Source organism: Pistacia vera, unplaced genomic scaffold (genome assembly GCF_008641045.1).
Source record: "Pistacia vera cultivar Batoury unplaced genomic scaffold, PisVer_v2 Contig211, whole genome shotgun sequence".
NCBI lineage: Eukaryota > Viridiplantae > Streptophyta > Magnoliopsida > Sapindales > Anacardiaceae > Pistacia > Pistacia vera.
Window position 1 is genome coordinate 1,534,046 of NW_022196015.1, and position 24,094 is coordinate 1,558,139.

At 34.4% G+C, this 24,094-nt stretch overlaps 1 protein-coding gene across 8 annotated transcripts; it reads right to left on the bottom strand.

The window, feature by feature from the left end:
• Nucleotides 1-1,432: 1,432 nt before the first annotated feature.
• On the bottom strand, nucleotides 1,433-5,433 carry LOC116129361. Of its 8 annotated transcripts, none has more exons than XR_004127907.1 (6): nucleotides 5,376-5,433; nucleotides 4,584-5,264; nucleotides 4,421-4,492; nucleotides 4,075-4,150; nucleotides 3,125-3,269; nucleotides 1,433-1,972 (listed from the first exon to the last, which is right to left on the bottom strand). XR_004127907.1 is itself a non-coding variant. In XM_031415104.1 (6 exons), the coding sequence occupies exons 3-6, from the start codon at nucleotides 4,836-4,838 to the stop codon at nucleotides 1,869-1,871; spliced, it is 678 nt and encodes a 225-aa protein (XP_031270964.1). In that variant the 5' UTR covers nucleotides 4,839-5,020; nucleotides 5,155-5,264; nucleotides 5,376-5,433; the 3' UTR covers nucleotides 1,433-1,868. The 8 variants fall into 8 exon arrangements, 2 of the variants coding, with proteins under 2 accessions (XP_031270964.1, XP_031270965.1); XR_004127904.1 differs by having other exon boundaries at nucleotides 4,075-4,248; XM_031415104.1 differs by lacking the exon at nucleotides 4,421-4,492 and having other exon boundaries at nucleotides 4,075-4,248; nucleotides 4,584-5,020; nucleotides 5,155-5,264.
• Nucleotides 5,434-24,094: the final 18,661 nt, after the last annotated feature.

Here is a 24,094-nt window from a genome sequence, read left to right on the forward strand (position 1 = left end):
ATTTAACAGGGGTTATATTGAAAAATAAAAAAAAATTGGGCTCAGGCCTGGGACGGAGGAGGGCCCAGTGGAGGGCCCGGGCCCTCCTCCTTAGGTCTGGTCCCGTTTTGGGACTAGGCCTCCTAGGACCGGGTTTTGGGACTGGGCCTTTGCCCGCCTCTAGTCTTATGCAAAGTAACATGGTTCCATAACCTAGAATTTTTCTTCTATGGGATTAACCTCATAACATGATAAATTTAAGAAAAAAAAAGTTTACAAAAATAATCTATATACAAAATTAAAAGATATATTCATAGTATTTTTCGTCACATAAATTTATAATTATTTCATATATTAAATAAAGGTTTTAAGTTTCAAAATTAAATTGAATATAATATAATTGGCTCCGTTTGGTTCACATTTTTACGTTTTTGGGAAAAAGTTTTTGAAAAAAGTTAAAAAAAAGTTGAATTAGGCGAGTATTACGATGTAGGATTTATAAATTAATAAAATACCCTCTATGTTTGTTTTTTTACAAAAAAACCTCTATAATAAAACATTAAAAGTTAACAAAAACATCTCCAACTCACCCACCAAATACAGAAAGCCGGCCACCACTGCCGGAGGGTGGCCGGAGTCGCTGTATCGATGCATGACCGGCTGGATCTTGCCGATCGTGTGTCGATATGGCATTTTTCGGCCAGATCTACGGCTAGATCTGGCCATTGACAGCTAGATCTGGCCGCATTTGCTCGTCAACGACGACCAAAGATACGACCGTCGTTGATGGTCAACGACGACGTCTGGTTACGGCCAAAGATCTGGTCGTCAACGGCCAGATCTTTGGCCTTAGATCTGGCCTTTTTCGACTAGATCCACCGTGGATCTGGTCGAAAAAGGCTAAATCGGCGCACTACCGGCAAAATCCAGTCGGTAGTGTGCCATCCTACTAGATTCCGGCCAACTTTCGACAGTGGTAGCCGGAATCTGGTATAATGTGAGTTTAGGGGTGTTTTTGTAATTTCGAAAAAAATATTTAGGGGGTTTAAAAAAAGTTGAATAATATTAGATAATATTGTGAGTTTTTGGGTATTTTACTATTTAACTTTTTCGGGAATACTAATAATAGTATTCCCAAAAACCAACCAAACGGAGCCATTGTTCTTAATTATTATTATCTTTGTTTGTTTATCTATTAATCTCTTATCTAATTTCAATGTTCATAATCGTATTTATTAATAATAAATCAATGAATATAGACGTATTGGTTGTGTAAAGTTTAAAATATTCACACTAAATGAAATTTCTAATTCTTAAATTTTAATTGTAGTTTTTCTCCATCTATACTATACTATTATTAAAATATTCAATTGATTTTTAATTTTCACTNGATGGGTAGTATAGAGAGAGAAAGTAAGAATGTTCATAGTGAAGTTCCATCATCCTCATCAAATTTACAATAAATTCCCCTTTCATAAACTTGTAAAACAGTTTTACATAGGTACAAACTTTCTGTGTTCTCTGTATCTTGACCTCTTGAATCTTGAGAACTTCAAATTTTTGTTGCGAACTTCTGAATCGTAGGGTTAGTTACATCCTTTGTTGCGTTGGAATCATCCATCGTGCGGTGAATTTTACAAATGGTGTCCTTGAAATCTACACCAAGTACCAAACATAAAGAATTTAAATTGCTGAGGAGGTCCGCTACCTTTCTTCAAACAGTTTATCTGACACTACTTCTGTTGGAGTTGGGAGAAAGGTCTTGTTTATTTAGCGTTACCTCTTTAGGCTTTCCACTAATTCTCTTTGCCAGCCTTCACTACTACTCATTCTTTGCATTACACTTCATCAGACCTAGCTATTTCATTCATATTCTTCTTCTTACCGAATTAGTTAAGAGTTATTGCCTTCTGGACATGTCTGGCTCTTCTGTCTTTGCAAACCATCCACGAATTCTTTGTTGACAGTTTGCAAGAGCCTTCCTGCAAGCATACTGAACAAAGACATATAAAAAGTTTTAGTAAGGAGTCTTCCATGGTCTGTTGCCATAAGCAACGCGAATCTATGTTGCTAAGTTAAGAATAGACATGTGCATACACATGCTAAAGGTTCACATAGAATTGTATGAGTCTGTAGTTTGTTTTTTGCCATAACAACAATAATCTAATGGAAAAAGCAAAAAGAATTAAGTATTACTAATCAATCTTACCTTGATTCTTCTGCCAAAGTTCCTGTGTCTTTTTATTTCTGTATCTGGAAAGCTTTTCCCTGCGGTCCTTAGTAGGGTAGGTGGTGATCATCACAGGCTGTTCGTGAGGAGAGTGGATGAAGCTCATATTGCCATTACCAAGAGTCTGTCATAAAAACTCAGTATCAATGACCCAACCCCATCCTGTGGAAATGGCCAGAAACATCTAAACATTTTTCAGTCCATAGACTACTATGCAAAGTCAATACTCGGTGGGTCATGCCACACATATGAGCAAGGAGAATATGAAGATGCTAACAAATAAGCCACGTTGCCCACAGCAAGACCTATAATGAGGAGTAAATGATGCCAATAAGTGGCCTAGAATTTACAGAGGAAAAAGATTTAACCAGACTCTGTCCATGGGCAGAAAGATTAAAAAACCTTTTAAACAGAAAGGTCTATCCTGTGGTAGTTTCATCTTCTTATGATACACAGAAACACCAAAATCATGGACTACAGGATCTATTCAGTGTTAGCTTTCAAGTAATTCACTGGCAGAGGCTTTAAATTGCTGATGTCTGACTGATCTGGACTACAGGATCTATTCAGTGTTAGCTTTCAAGTAATTCATTGGCAGAGGCTTTAAATTGCTGATGTCTAACTGGATCAGTCGTTACTTTGGAGACATGATTAATATACTATCAATGTTTATAGAAAAATACGCCATCAACCATAGTTTTCTCAAAGAACTAAGTGTACAACCTTGATATCAATCGTTTGAAGAGTAAGTCTCGCAAAAAGACTCTCCCCATCTTACCCCATCTAAGGTGACTTAAATAATTGTAGAAAAATAAATCCAAAAAATGCAAATGCTTTAGGAAACCCACTGCTCGAACATGTAGAGTAAATCATAGAAGCACATACGGGAAANTAAGTATTACTAATCAATCTTACCTTGATTCTTCTGCCAAAGTTCCTGTGTCTTTTTATTTCTGTATCTGGAAAGCTTTTCCCTGCGGTCCTTAGTAGGGTAGGTGGTGATCATCACAGGCTGTTCGTGAGGAGAGTGGATGAAGCTCATATTGCCATTACCAAGAGTCTGTCATAAAAACTCAGTATCAATGACCCAACCCCATCCTGTGGAAATGGCCAGAAACATCTAAACATTTTTCAGTCCATAGACTACTATGCAAAGTCAATACTCGGTGGGTCATGCCACACATATGAGCAAGGAGAATATGAAGATGCTAACAAATAAGCCACGTTGCCCACAGCAAGACCTATAATGAGGAGTAAATGATGCCAATAAGTGGCCTAGAATTTACAGAGGAAAAAGATTTAACCAGACTCTGTCCATGGGCAGAAAGATTAAAAAACCTTTTAAACAGAAAGGTCTATCCTGTGGTAGTTTCATCTTCTTATGATACACAGAAACACCAAAATCATGGACTACAGGATCTATTCAGTGTTAGCTTTCAAGTAATTCACTGGCAGAGGCTTTAAATTGCTGATGTCTGACTGATCTGGACTACAGGATCTATTCAGTGTTAGCTTTCAAGTAATTCATTGGCAGAGGCTTTAAATTGCTGATGTCTAACTGGATCAGTCGTTACTTTGGAGACATGATTAATATACTATCAATGTTTATAGAAAAATACGCCATCAACCATAGTTTTCTCAAAGAACTAAGTGTACAACCTTGATATCAATCGTTTGAAGAGTAAGTCTCGCAAAAAGACTCTCCCCATCTTACCCCATCTAAGGTGACTTAAATAATTGTAGAAAAATAAATCCAAAAAATGCAAATGCTTTAGGAAACCCACTGCTCGAACATGTAGAGTAAATCATAGAAGCACATACGGGAAAGAGGAAAGGTTAAAAACATTGCAAAAATTAAGTCTGACCTTTATGTCTCCTTCACTTAATGCTCTCTGCATGCCATAAACAGATCCAAAATCCATACCCGGAGTCTCCAGAAAACTTGGTTTTATCATAGTAGCAAGAGAAAAGTTAGTAAGATTTCCCACAATGTACCAAGCTACCAGCACCCAAGAAAAGGCCAAAAATTGCTGCACTCCCTACGGTAGTTTGACCAAACGAAGTATAAGAAGAGTCCCATAAATTCAAGGAGATACACCATGAAGTTATTGAATACACAAAATAAACTAACTATTAAAAATCAAACTTGACTCATTTTCTTTGAATCAAGAAAGCCAGCTTTAATCAAAGTTTAATAGTAAATGAACTTACTCAGCGCTTTAATCAAAGTTTAGCGGTAAATGAACTCATTTGCTGATTCAGCCACTGCTAGGGCTGCCGTAACTTATATAAAACATAATAGGCTCTTTGTTAAGAAGCAGATCAAAGATTCGCAGATGAACAAAAAATATCAATGAAATAAATCTCTATTTACCTGAACTAATAGACTCTGTGCTTCGTCAAAATTCAGGAGCACAAAGCTTTCAAGATCCTTACCCCCATGTTGTAAAACAAACACAACATAGCACACAATGCAAAGCGATGAAATAGAGTTAATAAAATAATAATAATAATAAAGGGCTTCAAATGTAAGCTGAACATAATCTTTTCTTTTGATCAATGATATCAAAAGCAACCTGATTGTCTGGAAATGCTCTAGGATGATCATTTTCAGAAACATGTTGATCATCCCAATGGTCCCAGGCTTCGATCAAAACTGGATCATAGGGACCTTAGCAAAAAGCAAGAAAAAAATAAACTAACTATTAAAAATCAAACTTGACCTTATTTTCTTTGAATCAAGAAACCCACAAAGCTGTGCTGCGACTGGATCAGATTTCACTTTCCAGATTGCAATTATTGTAATTCATTCTGATTTAGCATGGAGGGACCAACCACAACAATTAGGGCAAATCACGAAACCAAAGACATGCAAGAGAGTGAAATTTCTGGAAGTTAAGCCCAAAGAAAGGAAAAAAACTCTACCCAAAATCTCACAAACCCACCTCAATGTAGGATTCAGCAGCGTCAGAGTGCTTCTCATTTGTTCTAGCAATAAATATATCCCAAAAGACTGGTCACCATTCAAATAAAAAGCCACCGGGTGCATCAATAGCTTGAGGACATGCAAACAGAAAACACAACACCAATTAAGTTGCAAAAAGATGAATGAGACACGAATAGATAAAAATCTATCCTCCTTTGCATTTCTTTTCAGTAATCCTACCTACAGGATCTGTAGATACTTTCCCTTCAGCTTGAAATGCCTTTGCAGAAGCATGCAANAACAGGGTTCTCTAAAATTGAGTCGAAGTTGGAGTAAATCCGGTTCTTGGAGGTGCACCATGGGAAGCAAGGTGAAGAACCAAGGAATTCTGATTTGCTTGAAGGGTAAAATGAATAAGCAAAAAGGAAAAAGATTATAGCAAAGATGAAGGTGAAACGAAGAATTGAAGATTTCTCCATGGCTAATAATTGTATTGGGATATGGAAGAGTAGGAGGGGTATAAATATTAAGTAGTAAAAAATTTCCACAATAAACAATAAATCAATGCATATATCTCTATCAGCAAGACAGTAACTAGTTTCTCCCAAGTCCTATTGGTGAATTAAAAATATCCTGCATGAAAGCAGATACTGATACAATAAGGAAGAGTGTGTTGCTGTCTGCCGACATATCTGATGATGCTCGTCCAAATTTTAACCTCTCTTTTTTTCACAGATCTTGTTGGTTTAAAAATTATTGGGATCTAATTAGTGGCGGACACAGGGTTTTTGTCTAGGGGGACCTCCGCACTGCACTATTGTTTGTCAAACAATAGTGAAAATTTAATAAAATCATTAAACCTTAAACAAAAGAAATAATACAATATCAAAAACTAAAAGGAAAGAATATAATAACATAATACTTTTCTATTTGAATAAATCCATGAAAAACAAAACTTTGAACAAATGTGTTGAAAATAACATCCAATTCACAAAGAAACACAAGAAATTTTTTTTTATGGAAAAACCTCTTCAATGTGAAGAGAACAAAAAATTACAAGAATATAATGATTCACTTAAATCCAATATAATCAAAAAAGTTTATAACAACCACAATCCACAAAAAAATATTCCACACAAATTTCTTATTTCTCCTTTTTATTATTATTATTATTATTATTTTTTATTTTTTTTTTTGGCTTCCAAGAGTTATAATATAAATTTTCATGACTTTAATTAAACCTAGCCTAAGCTAAAGTCAATCAAAACTTAAATCAAATCAATATTATGTTGACTTTTAATATGAATTAATAAAAAAAAAAGGGAATTTTCTTGGTATAAACATATATAATAACTCAAATTTCTTTAATAATTTTGAGCAGCTAAACAGCGACGTTTGAAATATAAGAAAGTGGTGGGTGAAGGTTGAAGAATAACGTCCAGTAAAATATATTTAAGGTTTAATTTGGGAAAACAAGAACATTCTTAGATACAAAACACAAAACAAACTTACAAGATCTATGCCTTTTTCCATCAAATTATAATAAAAAACCTCTAAAAAAAACAAGCATAATTCAACCCTAAAATAAACTAAATTGAAATGAGCAATACGCATATCTAAAATTGATAAAATAGAAAACGAAGCTAATTGTGACACTTTAAGTAATGAAAGATACAACAATTTCAATCTTCAAAAGTCTTAAAAGCCAATAGCATAAGAAAGAAAATGAGAGAACGAGAGAGTAAAGAATTTTGGGAATAAAATTATAAAAGACAGGTGAAGAAGAGTGGAGAAAGTTTTAAACTTTTAATATGATGCGGTCCTGAAATATATATACTGTGTTGATAACAAGTTTTTTATATGTCTATATATATATATAAAATAGTTCTTATTTTTTAAAACTTTGAGAATATGTTTGAATATATATATTAATAGCAATTTTGTGTGGCTATGTATTAGCAATTTTTTTTTTTTTTTTTTTTTTTTAATAAGAGGGTAAGCCCAAAGGGGTTGGGTCCAGTGGCAGACCCAGGATTTTTGCTAAGGGGGGGCCCTCGCTCCGCCACTGTTTGCCAATCAACTAGTGAAAATATAAGAAAATAACATCTAATTAACAAGGAAACACAAGAAAATTGTTACGTGGAAAAACTTCTTCAATGTGAAGAGATAAAAAAACCACGGGAATATAATCTAATGATCCACTTAAATCCAATATAATCAAAAGAGTTTACTGATGCATATTTTTGACAAACATGCAAATATAGCAAGTGCACTAGTCGCAAAAAGTAATAAAGTGATAAGTAGAGTATTGTTCCCACGATGATAGTGTTACTAAGTACCGATTTCTCTAGTTTAAGTCCTAATTGAAGCAACAATAAATTGGATTGATAGAAAATTAACTAACTAAATACAGTTTAAGAAAATATAAATGAATGATAATGAAATTAAAGCGAAACCCAATAACTTAATTAATTAAACAAAATGCTAAAAAAAACGCTAGGGTGTTGATTTCACGTAGATATGCTAATCCAAATCATAGAATCTATTATCCAAGTTCTAATTCCTTGATTGAAAATCGAATTCCCTAAATTGTAAAACATACATTCTCAGGCTATATTTTCCTACTTATCCCTATTAAGCTGCCGTACCTAACAAAATGAAGATTAATAGTTTAAAGTCTTTTAAGCTTAATGAAGATTAATAGCTCAAAGTCTTTTAAGCTTTATGGAATTCTATCTAGATTTCATAAATCGCTAAACCTATATCTCATAAATCGTTAAACCTATCTTTAGTGTTTGCTTAATCTACGGTATTTATCCCAAGAGGCACAATCATAAATCATTTCTCAATCTCATTGTGAACAACACACATTTGAATGGTGATCAAGCATCCAAAAGTTATTAAGCAAAGAGATAAACACTCAATCATGAAATTAAAACTCAAAGTAAATCAATTCATATAAATTTGAATCATTGTATCAAGGTTACATCAAACCTCAGCTAAACAACTCAGTTCATACTCAAAAACAAAATAAAATAACAAAAACAAACTGAATCAAGATTCATCATTGAAAAACAAGCAAAAGATGGAGAAATCTTCTCTAATTTAAAGCCCAAATCTTCAATAATCTTCTCCTCTAAAAGCTGCCTTCCAAATGACGAACCAAGGCCCTTTTTCTTTCGTTTTCGTGCTAATTTATACCTCTTTCACTTAAGGACCAAGCCCTAGCAAGCCAAAACGCGTCGTTTTATTTTTCACATCTGACGCAGTTTTGCCGTAGCGAAGCTTTTTCCTTGCCGCGGAGAAAATCTTTCGAGCCAAATTTGAGCATGAAAGAGTCTTAACATGGAAAAGTGTTAACATATAAATTGTAGCCCTTTAAATTATGTTTCTACTCGTTCAAGAATCAGAACAATCCGAGGTCTACAGCTCAAGTTATGGAAGAAATACTGAAGCACATCCAAAGACGTTTTCCTTCGGTTTCCAATGTACTGTTCACGACTTCAAGCCAAGTTTTCACCCTTGTCCAGTCAGAATTAGGAAAAACCCAAAACATGAAAGTTGTAGCTCTGCTTCTTAGCTTTCCAAACCTTCTAAAATCAGGTCATTCTGAGTTTCCAAGCTCAAGTTACGTAATTTACGCTCAAAACTGTCATCTATACTCAAAATCATCGTTTAGGCCTACAAAGACAAATTAATAGAATTAAGTAGCAATTATGGCTCAATTTGTATGAGAAGTATCCTAAATCCTATCGAAATTCAATACAAAATCATAGGGAAAAATAAGATTATCATTTATAATAACCACAAATTCACCAAAAATATTCTACATAAATTTAGAATTCAATCACAACTCTAATAAAAGTAAAATACACAAAGGTTTACAAAAATATAGATTATAATCACTCCAAATCCAGATACGTATGTAAAAGAGAAGGGAAGTTGGGAATTGGGAAAGAAAAACTTGAATATAAAAAAAGCAAAACCTAACTTTTTTCTTTTTTTGTATCTTTTAAAAAAACTTCTCAAATTTTTTTTAAAAGTTGAGGGCAGGCCTGGGTCCGCCCCTGATTGGGTCCCCCCTGGATCTAATAATACCATAATATCCGACAAAACCAGTCGAATTTATACCAGCCAAATTGATGGATGGTTTTCCTATTTAGGATCTTACCCCCTAAGATTAAAATAAATAAATAAAAGGAATCTATCTCACTAGAAATATATAATATATGGATAAGATTATCTCTCTATTTAAATCATATTAATCAAGAGATTGATTTGAATTTTTAAATAGTATAAAACATTTAATAGATATGCATATTGATTTTGAACGAATGAAGTAGAATATTACTATCACTACTACTTTAATTGACTGGAGCATAAAACTTATTAGGTGTTATATTGCCCAATTCAATCAAAACGCGCAACGGAATAGATTTTAGGACTGCATTTTTTTTTTTTTTTAATTTAAAGTTTAATCAATTAAAAATTTAGAATCGGAAGCTTTCACGAAGATTATTGTTTGGTATTCTTTGAATCCCAATAGAGACGTGTGAGGCCTACGGATGAGTGTTTGACTTGCCCCGCCCTGTCCTGATTGGGGCAAGCATTCCCCAAAAATTTCAGGCAAGGGGCAGGACAAACGGGTAGACCTGGGCATTTGGGACTGGTCCCAAAAACCCGGCCCAAAGGACTGGTCCTAGGACTGGTCCTTGTAAGGCCTGGTCCTAAGAGGGCTTGGTCCCAAACCGGACCAGGCCTATGGGACAAGGGACTAATCCCTTGATCGGGCCCTCCTCCAAGGCCCGGGCCTAGGACCAAACCAAAATAAAAAATTTTAAAAATGGTCCTTTTTAAAATATCTAAAAACTCTCTGATAATTTTGAAATTGACAAAAATATTAAGGGTTAAATTGATATTTTACAAAAAAAAAACAAAAAAAAAAAAAAAAACAAATAAACAGCACATGATCGTTGGCTGCCAACGATCATCTGACCATCAGCTGTCAACGGTCATTTCTCCACCCCCTTCCCCCCCCCTGTAAGGCCTGGTCTTAGGAGGGCTTGGTCCCAAACCGGACCAGGCCTATGGGACGAGGGACTAATCCCTTGATTGGGTCCTCCTCCAAGGCCCGGGCCTGGGACCAAACCAAAATAAAAAAATTTTAAAAATGGTCATTTTTAAAATATCTAAAAACTCTCTGATAATTTTGAAATTGACAAAAATATTAAGGGTTAAATTGATATTTTACAAAAAAAAACAAATAAATAACACATGATCGTTGGCTGCCAACGATCATCTGACCATCAGCTGCCAACGGTCATTTCTCCACCCCCTCCCCGCCACCCCCACCCCCCCGGTCGCTTCTCCTTCTTCCCTTCCTGTTCCTAACTCCTCCCCGGATAGTTCCCAATGTTTGACACTTTCCATACTTCGTGGGTGCAACATCAACAAATTCGCTTATGATCAAGTTACAACCTAAGATCTATGACTTTATTATGTTAACTGTTCGTATTTCGTTCATTCCATCGGTATGCTCTCAAGTACCTGTAATTGTGATCCGTTTGCCAGAACCAAGGGGTTTTTTTTGTGGAAACCTCCACAAACAATCGTCGTTTTTTGATGGTTTTTCCGCTTCTCACAGCCCCCAGCCCCGCCCCCAATCCTACACTACAAATAATCCTTTACACTTCCAATTTTTTTCACACCAACTCTCAATTTCTCATTCTGTAAATCTCTCTACTCCATTCCAATTATTATTCATATTTTATTCAATTCAATTCAATTCATATAATTTATTTATATTTTATATTTTTATATTTTTTATATTTTTCAATACCATCTCTTATTCATATTATTATTTAATTTTTTTAATTTTAATTATTTATTATTTTATCATAAATTCATAATGGAATGGCCAAATGAGTTCTACGTTCCATCAACCGAAGAAATGAAAGGGTTCGATCCATTTTCACCCTTTCTAGAAGCAGCAGTTGCAATTCAACAACAACAACCACATTCAGCCGGGACGGAGTGCAGTCAAACACAAGTGAGCTACGACTCCACGGCCTAACCCCCCTGATCGTTAATGAGGGCCGTGTCTGATGTATGGCGACACTTCACCAAATCAAAATGGGCAAAGGCAAATGAGGAGGGGGAAGAATCGTGCGGGGTATATAATTTCTATGGAACCGTTATTGGCGTTGAGAAGGGGACTTTGACAATGCGACGACATTTGGAGAAGAAGCACCCCCAAATAATGTAACTATCCAGTTTATCTTCAACTGGACCAGGTAGGCAAATTCAAACTCAACTTAATTTTAATCCACAATCCTTAACTTTGTCAACATGGCAATACAATACACTCCAAGCACGAGAGGAAATAGCAAAATACATAGTTGCTATGGACTCTCCTCTTTCTTTATCTGAAAATCCTTTTTTTATTCACTTAATTAAAACTGCATTTTGTCCAGCATATACCCCTCTTAGTAGAAGTACAAGTAGAAGAGACATACTAAAACTTTATAATCAAATAAATATTCAACTTAAAAATGAATTTCAAAATTTTAAGGATATATCTATTGCACTTACTTCAGATATATGGGCTTGTAGATCAAAAACAGATTTTTTTAACTGTCACAATACATTATTTAGATCATGGTTGGGGTTTACAACAAAAATTGATAGGTTTTAGACTATTATATACTGCACATAATGATGACACTATTTATTTTACAATACTTGAAGTTTTTCAAGAATATGTATTAACTGATAGAGTTGTAGCACTAATGCTAGATATTGCAACTGCTAACACCGCGACTATCTCTTTATTTGAAAAAAGATTGGATCCGCTTGGTGAAGGCAAATTTTTTCACTAGAGATGTGCTTGCCACATCATCAATTTTATTGTTAAAGCAGGTTTAGAAGTTATAAATTTGAAGATTGAAAGGGTGCGAACGCTATCGGATTCATCGTCGGTGGTAGCAATAAAAGATGGTTGGAGTACGTCAAATATTGTAAGCAAGAGGATCCACTGGTTCAACCTTTGAAGTTATGTACGGACATGCCTATCCGTTGGAACTCCACCTACTTGATGTTGAAAAAAGCTTTGCCAAACGCAACACAAATTACAGATTTTGTCAACCGGAAGAATCCGCAGGAAGTTGTCAGCTATGATGATTGGACGGTTTGCGAACTTTTGTATTCATTTCTTAAAGTTTTTTTATGAATCCACCAATACATTAAGTGGTATTTATTATCCTATTACTAATTTAGCATTAGATATTTTACTTCAAATTTCTAAAACTTTTGCTAAATATAGATAAAAGGACGTCTTAATAGAAATTGTTTCAGAGATGGAAAAAAAATACGAGAAATATTGGTTAGATATTCCATTCTTATATGGATTATGCCTTGTTGTAGATCCTAGATTTAAATCACACGTAGTTAATTGTATAGTTACTGAGATAGGCCAGTATTTAGGACATGATTATAAGTATTATTTGATTAATTTTAAGCAAAAATTGGAAAGCCTTTTTTCTTTATATCAGAGTAGGTACAATGGAACTGGAATGTCCAACAGAGATGACCAGCAGGACCCTGATGAAGACAACTATCAAGAATCTAGCATGTGGAACATGGCAGCGGAAGTAGCAGCTTCAGTGCGTACATACATGGACCAAATGAGCTGAGTCGCTACCTACAAAAGGACATGTCCTACATGACGAAGAAGGAGAAACGTGAGATGGATCTGCTTCAATGGTGGAAACAATATCAAAGTTGATTCCCCATTGTTGCCAAAATGGCACGTGACATTTTATCTGTGCCGGTTTCTACAATAGCATCCGAGTCAACATTCTCAACGAGTGTCGGATTGTTGAAGACAGAAGATGCTCTTTAACCAATGAGATGATTGAACTGATAACGTGTTTACGGGATTGGACTCGTGCAAAGAGAAGACTACAGCAGCACCCTGAGGATCTTGAACTACTCGAACTCTTTAAGAACATAGATTTGAACAATGTAAATATTGTTGACAATGAATAATTTAATAAAAATAAATTTATTTAATTGTTCATTTGTGAAGTGTGAATGTATGATTGTGTGAATATTACATTTATGTTAAAATTAATTAATTAAATTCTCTCTTTAAATTTTAAATTTAAATCCTCATATTTATAAATTATTATTAATTATAATTAACCATTAATTAATTTATTACTTGTTAAAATTAATTAAAAATTTACTAATTTATCGGTTTTCCAGGCCCCTAAAAATTACATAAACCCCCCTACATAATTTTTTGGCCCCCAAATATAAAAAAAAAATTGGGGGGGTGAAAAATAACTTTTCAGGCCCATAGGACCGGTCTTATAGGTCCAGGACTAGTCCTAGGGACCAGTCCGAGTCTTGAAATTTCTCATGGGCCTAGGACCTGTCCCAAGCCCATGAGCGACTGGTCCCAATCGGGCCCAGACTCGAGCCCAGTTGGGACTGATCCCTACCCAAGTCTACAAACGAGGTTAGGGATGTAGTTCGCCCTGCCCCATGCTGTCCTTGAACAGCCCTATGCAGCCTAACCTGTCTACAGTAAATTTATTAAAAACTTTTTTTTTTTTTTTTATCTTTAATAGATTTGTATAAAATCAGAATTTTATGATTTAAGATTTTAAGACATGTATCAAATTATCAAAATTTGTGATTGTTATCTTAAATATATTATTGTATATTTTAATTATGGAATAAAAGTAACTTAAAGGCATGGAGTCTGATTTCACAAAAGCAGAAAATTTATTCTTCCATGATGGAGATGAAATATTGAAGTGAATAAATTTAAGATTGAATCAATGAAAATGTTAAGATTTGGGAGTCAAATAATAAAATTGATCTATAAAAATGTTAATTCACCAAATAAAATTATGTTAAGATTGAATATAGTTCTATTAATTTTATTAAAATGTTAAATGTTTTTCTTAATTCTCTGTAATATTTAATTAAAAATTTATATTATATTAAACATTAAAATAAACCTAAGATTTTTTAATGTAGAATCATATCGTCGTTTGAAAATAACATTATTTTATTTAGTTAATGGTTTACAAATTACGTTGTTTGAAAACAACATTATTTTATTTTTATTTAATGGTTTACAAATTACAAAGACTTGATGTATGAATTATGATGTTGAATTGTTGATGTATGTCTAATTATATTAATAATTTCTTATTAGTTGATTATGATTTATGCCCCCTTACCAAATTTTTCTTAAATTTAGAAAAAAAAGTATTAATTATATTGTTATATTAAGTTTTTTTTTACTATGTTTATATTAGTAATTACTATGTTCGGAGAAAATTCCCCGCATGGATTACTTCCCATTCGGGGGAAACTTCCCCGTGCAGATTAATTAAATTATTTAGACTTTCGAAGGCGGGACAATCCTTTAAAAGAGATTTCAAATCTACTTCTTAAAGATTTTTAGGGTTTACCTGGATATAGATTTTGTTAAGACATGCTTTTTGGATGATATTTGCTTTAAGCATGAGATTATTTTTTATTTTTTATTTATTTTTTTTGGATTCTTTTACTGTAATTTTCATACTTTTTGTAATAAATATCCTTAGATTCCCTTTTGGTAACTAAGGCCTTCAAACAAACAAATAAAAAAGCATTGATATGTCGGTCATGGTTGATTATTACCAGGGGTGTAATCGAGTCGAGTGAGTCAAGTATTTAGTAAATCGAACTCGACTTGATTGCTACAGTACCGAGTTTGAGTTTCAGTTTGAGATTGATCGAGCCTAAAAAATCAAGTTCAAACTCGAACTTGGTACTTGAAATTGGAAATTGAGTTCAAATTCGAGTTTGTATAATCGAGCTTTTTTGGAGTTTTAATCGAGTTTTAGTCGAGTTTTATTTGAGTTTTAATTGAGTTCGAGCTCGAGTTCGAACTCGATTTCGAGCTCATCTAGCAGGGGTGGATTTGCAAATTTTATAACTTTTAAATTATATATGTCCCTTATTACTTTAAAAACTATCAACTTAACCATCAAGCTTGGAAATACTCATGAACATATTGAGTCGAGTTCTACTATGATCGAACTCGACTTGATTAACTACTCAAACTATTCGAACTCGAACTCGACTCGACTCAACTAATACTGAGTTGAGTTCGAGTAGCTTGCGAGCAACTGGACTCGATTTTCACCCCTAATTCTTACCCACAATTCATAAATTTCTCAAAAAAAAAAAAAAAAAAAAAAAAACAATCTTTTGACGGTACTGGATTATATAAAACTATTGTGAAAAGTCAATTGGGTAACATTGTGAGAGCAAAAACTTAATTTTCAGATTATCATCATTATTCTGTAAAACGCGGAATAAAATTATTCCTCCGTTCGGACTTGGTGTAATTCCCACCATTAGTGTTCGTGTGATTCACTCTAAAAAGATCAATTGATTCAATTCACTTTAGGATTTTTGGGTGTTTTTCTCAGATTGTAAATTGGAAAAACTAGCGCTAAATTTATAATCACCACCCAAGACCCTAAGTGGTTACCAAGTAGTTATTGAGGTGGTTACCAAGTAGTTATTGAGGTGGTTACCTCAAATTATATCCACTTCCTTGAAGAAGTGGATTGCAACTACTCATAACTAAGTTGCAGTTAATAAGCCATTTAAATTCTCCCACTTGGCCCATTATTTGCCATGTATATATAAAAGAGTGAAGTGACTTTGATGTATAGCCCTACATAGAACTTTAGTTCACTCTTAATGGGCTCATCACATCCATGATAAAAGTACAAGTCATGAATCATGACATTATATGCCTTATTACAAGAACACTCCTTTCTATGCATTACATGAGTTGTTCGTTTTATAATGAACGACAACAAGACTTTATAGAATACAATTCAACAATTTATTCTCGAGCCAACTTTTTTACCTTAAATACAATAGGCATTTGTCATTATCAAAACTATATGTATACACAAAATTAATAACAGAAAATTATAATTGAAATCCTCAAATTTACATTTGCAAAGTCTTAAAAAGAATTATTAACACAATGATTTACATAAAACCATATGGCTTACATGAGCCACACACACCTTGGGTGGAAGACCTTTGGTGAAGGGATCATCAATCATATCATTTGTGCCAATATGTTCAGTCGATACATGACGATCTCGAACATCTTCTTTAACAATAAAATACTTTATTTCGATGTGATGACATCGACTTACTGAACATGTGTTGTTGTTAGAGAAGCGCATAACTGTTGTATTATCACAAAATATTTTTATTGGTCTTTCTATTGATGAGACTGTTAGGAATTAATCATGGCAAAATGCATCGGAAATTAAAAAAAAAGTTGATTAAAACCTAAACTCAAAATCCTTATAACGGATTAAACGTTATTTACATGCCATAGAGAAATAAACGAACCATTCAAGGTTTCAATTTCACACCAAATGTGGGTGACTCCTTCAATTGATCGTAGAAAACGCTACCACTTCAAGAACAGAATTGAACAAACGGCAATCCACACAAAGACAAGAATCCACACAAGATCATTTTGCTAGAATGAAGATGGTGGTTCAAAGAAGAAGAAGGGATGAAAAAATTCAAAGAGAAATTTTGCTCTCTCTCTTTGGCTTGGGCGGCAAAACCCTCTCATGAGAGAAAAAGGGTTAGTTGCCCTTTTATAAGGCAACCTAACCCTAGTGTCCCTTGGAATATTCCCAAAATACTCCCTAATAATATCTAATATTTATTCCTAATTAATTAGATATAACTTATTGCCCAAGAAATAGTGGATGGGTATTTAATTATTATTGTTTTAATTATTCGATATAAAATTCATTATTTAAAATATATATACACCAATATATATATTTAAATGTAATCTTACAAATTAAATCCAATATAAAATTGGACATAGGCGACAATCTTTCAACAAATTTAATTGCTCCATAAGATTTACTAAAATACCCTTTCGTCTTTAAAAGACGAAATTGCCCTTATTCATTATCTTCCTTAAATTGTCTTTTAAGTATTTGATCTGTAGTCTCCTTATCATATTAACAGTGGGTAATATTGTGATTAACATTCTATTAATTGTCTCATTACACATAGACCAAGATTGACCTCTAGCAAGGCATCATGGCCACCCGATAGATTCAGATTTAGCGAATTAGTTACCTGTCAATGGTATGGTTATCGTGCAATTCAATTCTTTCATCATCTATTATCTCATCTAGGTTTGAAGCATAGGAATGGTATTAGCTTCAAGTATGAATCACCTTGACATATTCATATTCGGTTATCGGACCAATAGACCAAACAAGCAACAACTCAATTTCACTGTGGTCACATATTTAAGGTCATTGCCTTTTACCGAATATCTCACCGAGATAAATTCTCCTATACCTAGGATTGATGAATCCTTTGTTGACCCACCATAGCCATAATGTACTTCTGCATGTAGCCAATCACTACCATACTGACAACCCTAAATTGGATTATGTTTGGATGGTGTCAAACTACACCAATGTTTACACACGACACTCTGGTGATCTCAAGTCTAAGAATCACATGCACCACCATCCGTTAGAGGATGTATTCCATAGACACAGGGGTTACCATCTATATGGAATCTTCTATATAAGACAGTCCAATGAACTCGTAAATAACAACCACCCATGTGTCACCAAACAACTTTGACATGCGAGATCTATCACTACCTTTTGAAAGGGTCGTTAAATGTTATGATAGTCTTACTGTATTATCTATGCCCTAAGTTAGAATAATACTGGGGCTATGAATGTTTCTAGAATGACCACCAAATGTGCTCATAGAGATCTTACAATCAAGACTTATAATTGCTTGATTCCCTTGTCACGGTTCCACCACTCTAAGGACATGTAATAACATACATATGGAATATGATTTACATAATATAAATTATGCCTTTTTATTAATGGAATAACATGATGCATAGAGTCAATATACAATATTTGATTGGCTCTAGGTCACCTACTCTAACAATTTCCCACTTGCACTTGTAGCCAATTATTCATGTATTTAATACTAAATGAAGCTGGTGCTTATCATGCTTCTGCTATGATAGTGCTTTTGTAAGCTGGTCTGCAATGTTTTCATAAGTAAGTATACTACTTATTTGCACATCTCCTCTTTGAACGATTTCCCTGATTAGGTGGAATTGTCTAAGTATGTGTTTGGATCTTTGATGAGACCGTGGTTTTTTGGCCCCAACAATGGCCTCATTGTTGTTACAAAATAACTCTACTGGTTTAACAATGCTAGGAACCACACCAAGTTTAGTAATTAACTCCTTGATCCAAACTACCTTTTTGGGTACATCTAATTGCTTTGAGCACTTTAGCTCCATTGAGACAAAAGTTAAAACCTAATTGCGATTTATAACCGTTTTTATTAGTTTGAAAACTGACATCACTGTATCCTCTTATAGTGAGTTTATCTTCTCCTTCATAAACCAAGAACATATCTTTAGTCCTCTTTAAGTATTTAAGAATGTTGTTGACTATTATCTAGTGATGCTCACCTGGATCTAATTGATATCTACTACAAATGCTTAATGCATAAGAGACATCAATCTGGGTACATAACATGGCATACACTATGGATCCAATAACAAACGCATATGGGATCATATTCATCTTATCTCTCTCTTCGGGTGTTTTAGGACACATGTCCTTTGAGAGATAAACACCATGTGACATAAGAAGAAATCATTTCTTGGATTCTTTCATACTGAATCTCTTTAGTACCTTGTCGATGTATGTACTTGACTTAGGCTAAGCAACCTATGTGATCTATCTCGATAGATCTTGATACCAAAGATGTAGGCTGCTTCCTCTAAGTCCTTCATGGAGAAGCACTTGGATAATCAAGTCTTTACCGTCTGAAAGTTTGGTATATCATTCCCAATTAGTAGTATATCGTCAACATACAATACTAGGAATGCCACTACGCTCCCACTAAACTTCTTATAAACACAGGGCACATCTTTGTTTTTAATGAAACCGAATTCCTTAATGTCTTCATCAAAATGAACGTTCGAGCTCCTAGATGCTTACTTAAGTCCATATATGGACCTTTGCAACATGCATACATTTTCTACTTGTCCTTCAAGAACGAAACTATCAAGTTGTATCATATAGACATCCTCTTCAAGGTTTCCATTCAGGAAAGTTGTTTTAACATCTATTTGTCAGATCTTGTAATCGTGGTATGTAGCTATTGCAAGCATTATTCGAGTGGACTTTAACATTGCTACTGGTGAAAAGGTTTAATGATAGTCTATGCCATGCTTTTGTTTGAAACCTTTGGCAACTAGCCGTGCTTTATAGGTATGCACGTTACCTTCCATGTTAATCTTCCTCTTGAAGACCCATTTACATCCTATGGGTGGTTTGACCCCTTTGGTTAAATCCACCAGAGTCTATACTTGGTTTTGGTACATGAAGTCCATTTCAAATTTCATAGCATCTAGCCATTTAGTAGAATCTGGATTTGATACAGTATTATTGTAGGTTCTAGGTTCATCATCCTGATAAACCATATGTCGTCATACTCAGTCACGAGGAAACCATATCTCTCAGGCTCACGACATACTCTCACAAACTTACGTAGCTCCTGTGTGGTATGAGGTGGTTCACTTTCTTCCACAATATGTGAAGTAACCTCCTCTTGATGTTCCTTTATCTCAAGTGGTACATCTGCCTATTCCTCATCTACTATATCATTGTGGAGTCTGAACATCAATGAGTTCGACCTTTCTACTATTTGTACTACTTTGAAGAAATTTCTTCTCCAAGAAGACCCTAGTTCGAGTTACATAAACTTTTCATTCTTTTGGTTACTAGAAATAGTATCCCATGGTTTCCCTAGGATATCCCATGAATATACATTTTTCAGATTTTGGGGCAAGCTTATTTGATGTCAATTTCTTGACATAAGCACTAAAACCCAAAATTCTCAAATAAAACAATTTGGGCTTTTGCCCATTCTATAGTTCATATGGAGTCTTATTCATAGATTTGGACAAAACTTGATTTAGTGTGTGAATCATAGTCTCTTGGGCATAACCCTAGAATGATGCAGGTAGATCAGAAAAAACTCATCATTGATCGAACCATGTCAAGTAAGGTTCAATTTCTCCTTTCAGATACCATTATGTTGAAGTGTATATGGAGGTGTGAGTTGTGATACTATCCCAAGTTCCTTAAGGTATTCTCTGAACTCCAAGCTTAAGTATTCACCTCCTCGGTCTAACCAAAGAGCTTTAGTACTTTTACCTAGTTTATTCTATACTTCATTCATGAATTCTTTGAACTTGTCAAATGATTCACATTTATGTCTCATTAAATAGACATAGCTATATCTGCTGAAGTCATTAATAAATGTGATGAAGTAAGAATATCTTCCTCTTGCTTGAACTGTTATTGGACCACAAACATCACTATGGATGATGCCTAACGGTCTTGTAGCTCTTTCACTGTTGCCAATGAAAGGTGATTTGGTCATCTTGCCTAAAAGGCATGACTTGCATACCTCATAAGATTGAAAATCAAATGGGTCCAAAGCTCCGTCCTTATGGAGTTTTTCCATGCGACTATGATTAACATGACCTAGCCTACAATGCCAGAGAATCTGAAATTTGAATGACTGAATGACTGGTTCTTTGATTTAGGGCGAGTTTAGGTTGTTTTGCTATTGTTGGTTTTGGAGTAGTTTTGGTATATTTTTTAGGGGGAGTTCTTTTTACTGATTTTTGTTGAACTCCTTATGCTTGAAAGGAAGTTTGCATTCTTCCTTGTTTACTACTTTTTGTTTACTGCCATTTCTTTTATTCTTGTTTGTTGGGTAAGTTTTTGTTGTTGTGTTTGTTTTCATTTTATTTACTTCTGTTGAATGTTAAGAAGTATCATTTTGTTGAACAGTTTCTGGTTCATTGCTCTTTGATTCCCCATATTTGTATGTTTTGTTTATTACTTTGTTTTAGATATTGGGTGTTTATGTTCTTTCATTGCATGTGCTTTTTGTGTTGATACTAATTCATGACATGTTTGTTTTTTGTTTGAATGATTCAAATTGTGCTTTGTTCATAAGTTTGACAAAGGGAGAGATTGCGAAGTCTTATTTTTGACTTATGAACTTTGTGTGCGTGTTTGTTCTTAAACACAATTATGAATTCTTTGTTGATTTGCACATGTGGTAATATCTTGTGAATATGCATACATATTCTTTGTTTTCTTCTATTGTGATTGAACAAAATATGGGGGCACATTTTTCTTATGTGCACACATATCATTTCCCAATACAGGTGGCACTTTTATTTCTTAATTATCAAGTTTTATTTTTATGCATGATATTTACATTGCTTTGTCACTTTATAGGTGTCACTCTTTTATAAGAGTGATCCAAGGCTCCTTATTGAAAAGTGGCTTGTACAGTAGAGATGAAAAAATGCAAGGATATAAGTTGATCATCTTTTTCCTTGCGTTTCTTTTAGACCTGATATTCTAAACTTCCATTGATGCTCTGAAATTTTCAAAGCACATTTTTTAGGTTCTCTTTGTTTGTGATTTATCTTTATCAATCACTTTGTTGATCTTTGAGTGCAGGAACTTGGTTCTTTATTGGTTGTGAGCTTAAAGAGAGTTAAGCCAAGGAGTTGAAGGGAAGCTTCAACCATTGAAGCTTAAGGGAAGCTAAAGCTATCCAGGAGGATTCTTGGAGGAAGCTGATCATGACAGAACCTTGAAGCAATCGGAGATGGAGCTTAGGTAGCGTTTGTTTCGAGGAATTTTTTATCACTAAAAAGATAGGATTACCACCAGGGATGGGCACAAAACTCGGCCTCGCAGGGACCCACCTGTAACCCGAACAGGGCAGATTTTCCCAGAATCATTCGGGCTTTGGGCCAGGATCGGGCCTAAAAGTAGCCCCGAAATTCAGGGATGGGCTGGGGCTGGGATAGGTCTTGCCCCGCCCTGCCCCGAAATCCTCGGCCCGGCCCGTATATTATATATATTAATTTTAATATTTGAAAATCAATCATATATTATACAATGACAAATTATAATTGTGTAAGTATTTTATGAAACCATATACAAATAGGTAATAAATAAAATTAGATTAAATATATAAATCATTATAAATATTTGTAATATATATATATATAATGTATATGTATTATACATTATACATAATATGTTAATGCTATGAAACAAAAGTTATACATTCAACATTATATATGGTATACATTTGACATTATACATTGTACATTATCCATTGTACATTATATATGGTATATACTATATAAGTATAATGCATAGAACATATATATGTTATACATTATACATAATATGCTATTATCTATAATCTTATGTTAATACATAATATATATGTTATATATGTGTAATATATCATTTGGTGTTTTGATTGATTATAATTAATCAATAAATCATTATAATTTTTTTTTGTCCCTCATTGAATCATTATTTCAATTTTATATTTAATATGTACATTATAGATTTAATTTCTTTTTGGTTGGTATATTATAATTTGGAGAAAATGGTAATGTAATAAGGATACAAAAAGACAAAAAATCCCCAAACGGGGAATTTAGGGAATCCCCGAAATCCCTATTTGGGGAATGGGCTTTTTTCGAGGATTCCCTGAATTCCCCAAACAGGCTTCGGGCCGAGATTGGGGAATCCCCTTGGGCTTTCGGGCCAAGGCCGGAGACAGGGGTCCCCAGCTCGTGCCCATCCCTAATTACCACTAAGATAGATTACCTCGAAGATTAATGGGAGAATGTTATACTAATATGTTTGGTTAGATTGGTCAGAATAAATAATTAATATGTTTGGTTGGGAGGAGTAAAATATTATCGGAGTGGTTTTTACTAAATTGCCCTTCCCTGTTAATATTATTATTACTATTTAGAACATTTTTTAACCCCTACATTGAGAATTTGGCTAAAACACCCCAACAATAAAAGTTTAAAATTTAAGAAAATATAGCCACCAACCCAAGATGACTATTGACCAACAGCCACTACCATCAGCCGTCACCGAAATGACGCACGACCGATCAAATCTGGTCAGTCATACACCGATCTAGTCATTTTTGGCTAGATTGAAAGCGAAAAACTGCCAGATGGCCGTGGAGTTTTCGGCCAACTCCATTCTGGCCATTTACGGCTAGATCTATGGCCGTTCACAGTTGTGGATCTAGCCGAAAATGGCCAGATCTATTATGGCCATTAATGGTCATGGATCTAGCCAAAAATGACCAGATCTATTCTGGCCATTAATGTTCGTGGATCTAACTGAAAACAACCAAAATGGATCTAGTCATTTTCGACCAGATCCATGGCCATCTGGCCATTTTCAACCTTTGATCTGGCCAAAAACGGCTATATTGGCGCACAGTCAGCTAGATTTGACTGTGCGTCATTCTAACGATTTTTGACAGCGGCTAATGAGATTCTAGGCCCAAATGAGTTCTTGGTTGTGCAAGAGTTTCCATTGAAGAATCAAGAAGCCCAAGCCTTACAAAGTATGCACCAATCGGCCCAAAAACTCAAGGAAGTCCACAAGATTGTCCATGGAGTGCTAAAGGTCCAAGACATTTCTCAACGCCTTTCTATTGGCCCAAACCATGGGCCTCAAGTGTGGAAGAGTTTATTTCGCCTAATCCCAATGATGAGATGTTATTTGATTCAAGTAGATGAAGTTTAGCCAAGTAACTAGTTGTTAGAGACATAGATCCTAAAATTAAGGGAGTGGTTGTACTATTGCATTAAATAGGTATGGCCTTATGTCTTTAATTTGTGGTGGGGAAATTAAGCTCTTAAATTATGTGTAATATTTTTTGCAATATTTTGCAATATCTTGTAAAGG

Bases quoted from the DNA above. Each gene is read 5' to 3' on its own strand.
- LOC116129361 (XM_031415104.1), bottom strand. From the start codon at position 4,838: ATGATCAACATGTTTCTGAAAATGATCATCCTAGAGCATTTCCAGACA. The intron at 3,270-4,074 runs GTCAGACTTAAT...TTTTTATGACAG, and splicing joins TAAGTGAAGGAGACATAAAG to ACTCTTGGTAATGGCAATAT. The intron at 1,973-3,124 runs GTAAGATTGATT...GTCTTTGTTCAG, and splicing joins ACTTTGGCAGAAGAATCAAG to TATGCTTGCAGGAAGGCTCT.